At 35.0% G+C, this 10,448-nt stretch overlaps 1 protein-coding gene across 5 annotated transcripts; it reads right to left on the bottom strand.

The window, feature by feature from the left end:
- Window positions 1–421: 421 nt before the first annotated feature.
- Window positions 422–8,872, bottom strand: LOC105117222 (uncharacterized). 5 transcript variants are annotated; one of them, XM_011014800.1, is made up of 9 exons: window positions 8,720–8,872; window positions 8,471–8,582; window positions 8,130–8,272; window positions 6,694–6,771; window positions 6,443–6,559; window positions 5,624–5,977; window positions 5,386–5,538; window positions 5,077–5,285; window positions 422–795 (listed from the first exon to the last, which is right to left on the bottom strand). In XM_011014800.1, the coding sequence occupies exons 1-9, from the start codon at window positions 8,789–8,791 to the stop codon at window positions 588–590; spliced, it is 1,446 nt and encodes a 481-aa protein (XP_011013102.1). In that variant the 5' UTR covers window positions 8,792–8,872; the 3' UTR covers window positions 422–587. The 5 variants fall into 5 exon arrangements, with proteins under 5 accessions (XP_011013102.1, XP_011013104.1, XP_011013103.1 ...); XM_011014802.1 differs by having other exon boundaries at window positions 6,694–6,750; window positions 8,720–8,871; XM_011014801.1 differs by having other exon boundaries at window positions 5,080–5,285; window positions 8,720–8,870.
- Between the last annotated feature and the right edge of the window lie 1,576 nt (window positions 8,873–10,448).

The following is a 10,448-nucleotide window of genomic DNA, read 5'->3' as shown; positions in this document are numbered from 1 at the left end:
AACAAACCAAACCATTAACAAATATAGGTACCACATGTCTTCCCCTAGCCACCCGCTTCTAGAACCAAAAATATATCCGAAGAAAGGTAATTCTGATGGAAAGGAACTTGATACGTGCTGGTCAGATGCGTTTAAGGTGGATTTGAGCATTAACTGTCGCCCATGCCACATTTATAGCTTAGTTTTATCGCAATATGCTATTATGATGCATTGATGAATCACTGAAAACCTCTACACATTATAGACACACTTTTGGACAAGTTATGATATATCACTGGCTATCCTGCATATCATTTGAGCCAGATGAGGTCATAACCACGCTCTCATCCTTCAACAATTTTAACACAAGATGCTTGCTCAAGAAAGGTTGAAGATGCCTTCAAGTATTGGGGGGCTTGTATTTCATACAGCCAAGGAAACATGCTTCAAAAAATAGTGTTAAGAATAAGCAAGCAAATTTACTGATTCATACATACAATAATGTCAAGATGGCATTGGCATGGTGGTATATTGAGGAATGCATACATAATCAAACGAACAATTCATGTACAATAGTTACAATATGGTGATTGTGTGTTTAGTATGATTCATCTTTGTAGAAAAAGGGCAACTCCAACCAATCCCATCCACAAAGCTAAAGCAAACCAAAAAGCTCGATTTTTCTCCAGTCCAGTTGGAGGTCGCCAGACCAGAAAGTCCCCCATAAAATCTCTAGATGATGGCAATTGATTGGACGTTGTCCAACTTCTCTCTTGATCCTTATCCTTGTACTTATCACTCCATGATGCCGCATAGCTGCATTAAACACATCCCACCCTGTCACTTATCTAAGTGCTAGGAATCAACTGAGTAGTGATGATATTGAGGGGCGTTCAGATAATTTCCAAGGCACGGGGAAACAATTTATCAACCAAAAGGAGAGTAATACTCAACAAAGCACCAAATGAAGAGAAACTGTTGGTAAAACATAATGTACACGTTGTACATGATTATTAAGACAAGACGGATGAGTGATTTAACATGGATATACTTTCCAAACAACTTCAACACGCGTGAAATGGTAGCAGGATGCTGAGATCACCATTTTTTTCTTAAATTGTAGCGTATGCATCAAGTAATGGGTTTCAAAGCTGATGTCAAAGGTGATTTCATGGATCAACAAAAAATTCATCAAGACAGCTACATCATCCATTATTTAAGATCAATTATAATTACAGTTCTTTCTACCGATTTTCACATTCTGGAGAAGCCTAATGCTTATTAATCTCAATAAAACCATGACCTAAAATGATATCACCAATTACAAAACATCACTAAAGAAAGGCAAATAGGTGATAGCCCTGCAAAGCTACACAGCTAGCATCCAGAACCCAGAAATAACATCACCAATTACCAAATATCACTAAAGCAGGGCAAATGGGTGATAACCCTGCAAAGATAAACAGCTAGCTTCCATCAAGTCCAAGTCTGGGCCATCTAGAGACATACCACAGCTTGGCCAAGTTTGATGTGGAAATTCCAGGAAAGCAGTCTACCATTGTGAGGACTAAGAAAGAATTAAAAGTAAATCACAATCACATGATGAATTGATGGCAAGACTAAATTTTCAAAAACAAGTAGAGATCAATAAAGGGTCATAAATTGCTTGTCAATTCAAACAACTTGAGATCAAAATTGGACATGAGAAAAACTAGTTCAGAATCCAAAGGATTTCAAACAAGTTTGAGACAATTGAAGCTGAAAGGATGCTCAGTATTGATAGTGCTCTGGGAAGAACACATTTGAGTGATTGAGTAATCCTTGCTCATTCCTTGTGAAAGATATCCATGAGTACATATCATATACTAAAATGTCTCAGCAAGCTCGCTGGTAGCTGTTTCTAAAGTAAGGCAAGGCAGGAAAAGAGGGAAATCTGAAAGATTTCCAGGTGTCCAGAGGTCATTTAAATGAAGACATGGAGGTTAGTGCTTCATCTAATACATCTTAATATAAATTATCCAATAAGAATATAGAGGGGTCTTCAAGATCAAGATCACTAAAGCATACGGAAATCTGTAATAATGGCAAGCTCCAAATAATAGATTTGTAATAAAAACAAGATATTTGTTTCTGGAAAATCTTATTCATACCTTCTATTTCATGGATTAAGGCACAAGTGACTTCTCCCAGGTATTCAGTTAGTAGCAAAGAAAGTTTATGCAGCTGATTTAGAGATCAGAAATGGCTAGGGCGATGGGATCCATTATCTCCTAACCTTTCTATCATCTCAATGCAAATTCTCTACAAATTGTTAGACAAGGCTGCTCTAGAAGGTACTATGCTCTATCATCCAAAGTGCACAAAAGGCAAGTTGACTAATCTCTGTTTTTTAAGATTAGTTGTACACTTTCTAGAATGGTAGAAAGGGATCGATTAGTACTAAAAGGAAAACTCTTTGATCAGTTCTCCAGCTGACAAAACCAATCCATTTATGTGTAAAATGTACCTAACAATCTTGATTTCATTTCCACAAATAAAAAATTCTTCAGTAATCAAGATTCAAAGTAGGCAAATTACCAGTGAGGTTTCAGGAAGTGCCTCTAATTCGGCTGGTCATCCACTTGAGGAGAGTATCACTGCAAGGATATATAACTGGACCTCTATATTCTCGAGTTTTGCTGGAAGAGTTCAGCTTATGATTTCTGGTCTCTTTAACACTCTAAGTTATTGACCCAGAATACCAATTCTCCCAAGAGTCTTATAAAGAAGGTGAGAGGAAATGTTGTGCCTTTTTCTGGAAGCAGAAATCAGGCTCTGTAAAAGGAGCCAAAGCAGGTTGGGGTTTTGTTAGGATGACCTAAACAGGAGGGTGGGCTGGGTATTAGAAGCATTTCTGATTGGAATCAAGCTGCTATCCTCAGGAATATTTTTTTATTGTCTTTTCCTTAAAAGGCTGGTTATCGGGGAATGAAGGACTACAAGGGAAATTAATTAATATTTTAACTTTGAGAAGTTTTCAAGATTTTTAGTACTATTCATAGATATTAGTATGTACAATTGAGTAGTTAAAATAGGTTTATAAGGAATCTCTGTTATGTCCTATTCAGCAAGTTTTCCTATTCATGTTCGGATTTGGTTTCCCTATTTCTTTGGGTTTGTGCCAATGAATATGCACCTTAGCAAGACATTCAAGTTCTATGATAGTCCTCACCTATGACACACACTCATCTACCAAGATTGTCTGCTCCTCCCACGCCTCTCTCTACTGCTTCCCTTCTTCACTATGGCATAACTACCACACAACATTATAAATTGTTTTTTCTTTTTCTTTTTATTTTTTCTATTCGGTTCATCTACAGATTCTACATCACCTTCTCTACTGGTTGCTTGGATTCATATCATAAATAAAAGAAGGTTTTGGAGCATTAATATTCCAGATGATTGCCACTTAAACTGGAAAAATATTTTGAACTTAAGGCCAATAACTAGTGAGATGGCCATTGCATTTGAATATACCAGCTCAATCTAAAGGTTTTATAAAAGTACTGGAAAGAAATACTTGGGGTGGGATTCATAGTACCCTTATGGTCCTCTTTTGCAGTTGTACTAACATAGGATTGTCTATTATTTGAATCTGCCAATTCAATCTAAAGTTTCAGCTTCAATGGAGTTCCGTGACTGGCAATGGCCTCCTTCCAGGTCTATGATTTAGTCCCTCTTTTTAACCAGCTATGTTTGGTTCTTTCCCCTAATCTGCAAAAGGAGGGCTTGGATTTTGAAAGATATCTCCTAATAAGCAGTAAACAATAAACAAAGGTTGGGTTTTTGTTAGATGGAGAAGTCCTAGGATACCTTGGGGTTCTCTTAACTCAACTTTATTTCATGGCAGGCTCTTCTTAATAGCTTTTGCTAAAGATAGACAGGTTGATTGGGGGTCAAATATTGATCCTAAGTTGCTCTTTTGTAATGCCAGTATGACTAGAGACCACATTATCTTCTACTGTTCTATACTAAACAGCTATGGGTGAAAGCTCAGTCAAATTGAGGCACATTCAGACTTCTGAGGGACTGGATGCAGGATTTCAATTGAGCTTTACAGAATTTACAAGAGAATAATTTTACCCTTCCAGTAGGTTTGGTTTTGGAAGGAATTGAAGATAACACACTTCCACCCTCAAAAGTATGAAGAGCATTGTGCTCGTTAGTTCATTTATAAAAATGAGGATGAATGTAGCATATCTTCAATGTAAGGTTTAAATAGAGAGAGAGAGATAGAGAGAAAGATTGGTGTTTATCTGTAGATTAGATAAGCCTGCTCTTTGCTAGTAGTTGTTCAGTTTGCATGCCTTTATTGTAATCAGTTTCAGGTTGTATTTTTGTTGTCATTTGTTTTTAGTTTTGTTAACCTCTAGCTGGCATTCTCTGTGTTGCAACAAAGTTTAGCTTTTAACTGTAGATTAGATCAGTCTGCTCTTTGCTAGTAGTTGTTCAATTTGCATGTCTTCATTGTAATTAGTTTCAGGTTGTATTTTTGTTGTCATTTGTTATTCAGTTTTGTTAACCTCTACCTGGCATTCTTTGTGTTGCAACATAAGTTTAGCTGATATTAACTTCGTTCATTGATCTAAAAATGCACGTATGAATCTCCCCGCCCAAAACAGAGAAAAAAAATGAAAAAGAAAAGAAGAAAAGAAGATAATTGCACAAGTATTGTACCAGTGTTTAATGCATGTGCATGTGCATAAGCAAGAGAACGGTTAATCTAGGAAAGTTAGAATCATGCAGAAGAAATCATTCAACTAGAAGGTATAAATGGATTCCAGCAGTTTGGCTAAACAAAAAGGATTCTATAGCTAACTTCAAAAGAATTACCAAATTTACTACACGGTTTTGTTTGTATAAAAGAACATGAAACGAAGCCAAAAAGAGTTGAAAATATTGTTTGGAATGTGCAAACTAAATGAACAGATATCATCAAACTGACTGATTTTATAATTATTGATTTAGCCAATTTATCTCTAATAACACAAATTATATTGCAGCATTAAAAATATTGAAAACAGGAATTAATTTGAACAGTTTGATGAAAAAACTTACAACCTGTCATATGTTGAACCAATGAGTGGAATGGTGACCATCTCCTCCTGGGATATCTTAAGCTTAGGTGCTTGCAATATATATCGAAGATTTGCAGCTTGACGTCGAATGCTAATACTAGGGTGCTTCATTTCCAATTGCTTGTAAAGAGCAATGCAGTCAGCATGTCGATTATTAGCCTCATAAGCCATAGCCAGCCATATTTGTATCTAAACAAAAAAAATTTAACCTATTATTTCTCACTCCATGATCAAAATGATATGTTGAAAGAAAGCAAAGCGAAGACTAAAATTAAACTATATTACCAACCTCACCACCAAATAGTGTCGACCTTGGAATGATTGTAAGTGAGGCTTCAAGAAACTCAATAGCCCTTCCGTACATGCCTTTTCCATAAGCTTTTTGCCCTAATTCGAACATCAATTCAGCTGTCTTTCTTCTCTCTGCCTGTTCCATGGCCACCTGCTTGGCACAAAAAGGTAACAATAAAAACTAGGAAAACAAATACAAAAGAGTAATTAGAAGAAAAAAATAGTAGTGGTGTAACCTTTTCGAGCTCTTTTCTCACTCTCTCCTTCTTCTCTTCCTCGCTCTCTTCTTTTTCTTCTTGGCTATTATCATCAAATATTCTGTTCTGCAACTCCTCAGCTTTCTTCACCAACTCTCTCCTCTCTTCAATCTCCTTCACTCTCTTCCTCATCTCCTTTTCCCAATCAAATGGTTCCTGATCTCCTCCTCCTCCTCCATTCCCACTCTCTTCATCACTGTCAAAATCCACACCATTCCTTTCCGAATTCGCTTTTCCTCGGGCTACCACCACTCTCTGGTTGTTCCAAGATTGAGCTTCCCCATCCAATTCAAGGTATTTGTAATTACCCTTACCAAATACTTCGGAAACTTTCTGCAAATTTAGCAAGCTTCAGTCTATACTAAACTTTCTATTGTGTTTTTATTCATCATAATTTTCTTGTCCAAAATAAATCCAATCCTTTGGTTTCTCAAAACAAAAGTTTACTAATTCCCCCCCTGTGATAAATATTTAAAACTAAACATCTATCCTGGCTGCACACTATCATTTCACAAACATTACCTATGGGTTACACGTATAGCAATAAAAAAGTTTTTGGCAATCTGCAAACCCGGTCATAGCTGACAAAAAGGTGGGCATTTGAATGGTTTATGCGTTTTTTTATCACTGTATATTAGAGATCACCAATGGGTCTGGCATGATGCACACTATGTCCTAAAATCACAACTTAACTGCAAGGAAAACAGTAAACATAGTAATCAAGTTTGTGCTACATTTATTTGCATAATGCTCAAACTTAAATCGTTAGATATTTTGGCTGAAGAAAGATCAGCTTACCTCATCAAGAAAAAGTGCATTCAATTGCCTCTCATCAACAACTGCATTGGCAGATACAGCGGTTGCATTTGTAGTTGTATTCCTGGCAGTTGCAACAATTAATTCAGTATCCAAATCCTGCATTAGAGTAATAAACTGTGTTTGAGGCTTTAATAAAGCGTGTTTTAAAGTAGCATTCCAATAGATTTCAAATGATCAGTACAGAATATTACAAAAACTTTAAAGAGAGTATTTCGAGTATTGATGCTTGCCTGTATTGATGAAAATATCTTGTCCAGGTCTTTGGCAAAGGCCATGACATCCACATCCTTGTTTGTTGCAAAAAGTGGCTTGCATCAGAACTTAAACTAATGGTGATGTCATCCATAGGGATCATGAGAATGAAAACTAAGGAAAAAGGAATGTGTGTGAATGTGTGTGTGTGTGTGGGTGTGTGTGTGTGTGTAAAGCAAGTGACAAATAGAACAATTTTAACATCCTCAGATCTCTTTTAAGAACTGATACAAATGAACAAGACCTTTTTAGATAAATGCCCATCTAAATCACACTCGTAAGCACTAATAGTCACATCATTTGGGATGTCTTATAAATCCTCTGTCAGAGCACATTACTAATCCTCAATTTTTAACCCTGGCATTAACTTACGGAACCATCTAATGGAGTTTGAAAATGATTTCAGTACAGACATCAATATAGAGTTGGTGCAAGAACTTAAATGAGTTTAATGCACTAGCATCCACAGACAATATCATATGCATCATTGGATTCTAAATATAGATGTAATTCAACATTTGCAATTATTCTCAGTAGGGGAAAAACAAATTAGAATCCAAGTTATACCCTATGAGAATAGAGAAACAAACTAGCAAAAGTATCAAGGAGAGGCCCACCTAAAATCTCAAGTAAGAAGCAGTCTTTCACAGTAGAACTTCTGAGAACAGGACAGGAAAATAAAGTGCCAATGCCCTCATCATACGAGAGAGAGCATTGCATCCTGGGAATATATAATTTTCAAAGAAAATCTTCAACACTCATTCTGCATCATATTTTTGCTTTAAATGATGCAATGCCAGAAGGAACTGAACCTGGGATAATTCCATGGCCACTATGCTTCAAAGCTATGTAATGTTAAAATAGAATTCCTGTCTTAATTACCCTCAGGAATTAAAAAAAAAATGCTTGATCCCATTCAACTAAATAAATTAACCTTCAACCACTCAGTCCTGGTGACAGGAATCACTGAAGAATTTGGTTGAAGTATGTTGGACGCCAGCCATACATGCGATTTAAAATATAAATATGCAGTAAAAGGAAACAAAAATAAACTCCTGTTCAAGTAGACGGGAATTCCAACCTCTACAACCAGAGTCTTGTCCAAAGGAAAAGAAAGACGTTCAAAAACGTTGTTCAATTTTGCACAATCTCATTGGCTTAACCATTTCTCACAATGAGATCAATTGACTGAGCAATTACATCTCTACTGATGTTTCTAGCCATCCTACAGATATATTTCCAGGCATCATACAGAAAACTAGAAGTGCATGCAAACGAGATAATCCTCGCCATTACTCATCCATACATTGTATGCAAGACTGGAACTGTTTTATTTATTTATTTATTTGTGTTAAAATAATGCAATGTTATGGATTTCAAAGAGGTGAGAAAAGACTATTGAAGCGCGAACTACCTTTGATACATCTGCCAGCCATTCGCCACCACCTCCAAGAAATGCTTGAACGCCCTGAGCTAGCCTTAGGGCTCCCCGTGGACCGGTGTTGATAGATGTCTGAACAATGTCCTCCACCAGTTTGGGCAAGTTTTCAATACTATCTGATAGCATCAACATATATAAGTTTTCAATAAAGACGTATAATACCAGCAAAAAGGAGTAGAAGTAACAAGACGTTTATTAGGTCTTTCTACAGTGGGGGAATATAAAGGTGAATTGGGGGGGCTCCAAAATCTGATAGAAAGGAAGTTCCAAAAGAATAATTTCATTATGTCAAACATATTGATAAGTACAAATACCTAGGAGACGAGAAGAGAAAAGATCCTGCTGTGTCTGAGCATATCGGGCAAAAGGGTTAAGACCCTTTGAGCGAAAATTGAGCTTGCTTGATCTCCTGCTTGGGATTGGCAACTTTTGAAACAAACAGCAGTTCATCAAGACAAGATTTCTTGGCGCTGAAACAGCAATTATTGCCATTTCTTTCTGGACACACATGAATCAATAGACTGGACATTAAAAGAACAAAGATATAAGAAAGGAGTCGTCACCTGAGGAAGGGGGTTAGTATTAAAGCAAGAGAATCGAGCCCCTCTTGGCGCTGAAACAGCAATTATTGCCATTTCTTTCTTTCTGTTTATCTGTCTTGCAGAAATATCAGAGAAGTGTGAAGCGTGAGGGTATCTGCTGCAAATATATATAGACAGCACAAAGTAGTAGTTGAAGATAAAAAAACATGAAAGGTAAGAGGCCACGTGGCAAGCAGAAGCACTGCTACGCTACACAAAAGAGGGCTAGGCTTACGCCTTGAAGTGTTGTTTTTTTCCCACTTTTTCGGGTTTTAAAAGTTGACATGCATAGTCCTTTCCTGGGGTGGCTAGTAGGAAAACGTACATAGATGTTCAAGTTGCGATTAGTAAATATTATTGTTTAGGGACTCACAAATTAACGTAACATGTCATTAACTTATTACACATCAACAACTTCTATCAAATTGAAACAATTCTTTACAACTTTTACCTTTCCTTTTCTCTCTTGTATGTAAAAACATTTACTATAATGAAATTAAAAAATAAATATAACTCTCACCCTCCTCAATCATTATTTTCATGAATCTCTCTTTTTTTATCTCTAAAAAAATTCAAAATACAAGTATGGTTAGTAATAATACTTATATATTAGATAATTAATTAATTCTTGATTATAGTAATTTGATCAATTATTTTTAGCCAAGATGGTTGGTGATTGATATCTATAAAAAAATCATCTTTAGTAAATTTAAAAATTCTTAAATACTTAAATAAATATTTTTTTAGAAAGCAATAATATTTTAAAGTGATAGAATCTAAAAATATTCATCTTAAAAATGTTGGCAAGCTACATATATGTTTTTAAAGAAAATTAGTTGTATATAAATATTATTGATAGTCAACTGATTTATCTGATAACATCAAATGATCAATTAGTTGATACAAAATTTAAGATTTTAATAGTTTAACCTAAATAAATTTTCAAGAGTATTTATCATAAATTTTATTTATTAATCATTTATTGTATAAATAATGAAATATGTGAGTTTATTTTAATTGTGCTATTAAATATGATAATTAAAAGGATTTACATTTAAGTACTAAAATAAAATAAATGTATTTTAAGTCTTCACATCTTTATTAGATTTTCTATTTGAATTCTTCACAGTATACACAATACTTAATGGTATATTCTTCATTAAAACTTGTTTAAAATTTACTCTTAATTAAATATATTATTAGTTTATTTTTTATTTTATTATTATCATTAAATATATAAAAACAAGAAAGTGTAACTCTAAATATTGTCAACAACTTCATCCAATCAAACATCTATAATGGATAATTCCTGTAAGAATTTCTTACACCTTACCCCGCCCCTATTTTTTTCTTCTTTACCTAAATTACCGAGAAATAACAGTACAATTAACAAGGTAAAATAAAGTCTTGACTAGGAAAGAATAGGTGTAAGGAAACTTACATGTCTATTAGTTTTAAAATTTTATAAACACCAAGATGGAGGCAGAGTATTTTACTTCTTTTATTAACCTTAACAAAAGAAACCAAGAGAAGTCAGTTTTGCACATTGTATTTACTGTACTGGACTCCAGTGGTGTTTCTCATGGTAATGCAAGCAATTTTTCAGTTTCAACTTCTCCTCTCTTCTACTTCTTACTGTTGACTTCTCTTTGTGCCCGGAGAAGTGCATAGATTAATAGCAAATTTCTCCCCTCTTTTTCTAAACATTTAT

This window comes from Populus euphratica, unplaced genomic scaffold (genome assembly GCF_000495115.2).
Source record: "Populus euphratica unplaced genomic scaffold, PopEup_1.0 scaffold1225.1, whole genome shotgun sequence".
Classification (NCBI taxonomy): Eukaryota; Viridiplantae; Streptophyta; class Magnoliopsida; order Malpighiales; family Salicaceae; genus Populus; species Populus euphratica.
The sequence above is the reverse complement of the archived record's forward strand: the minus strand, read 5'-3'. Positions and strand labels throughout refer to the sequence as shown.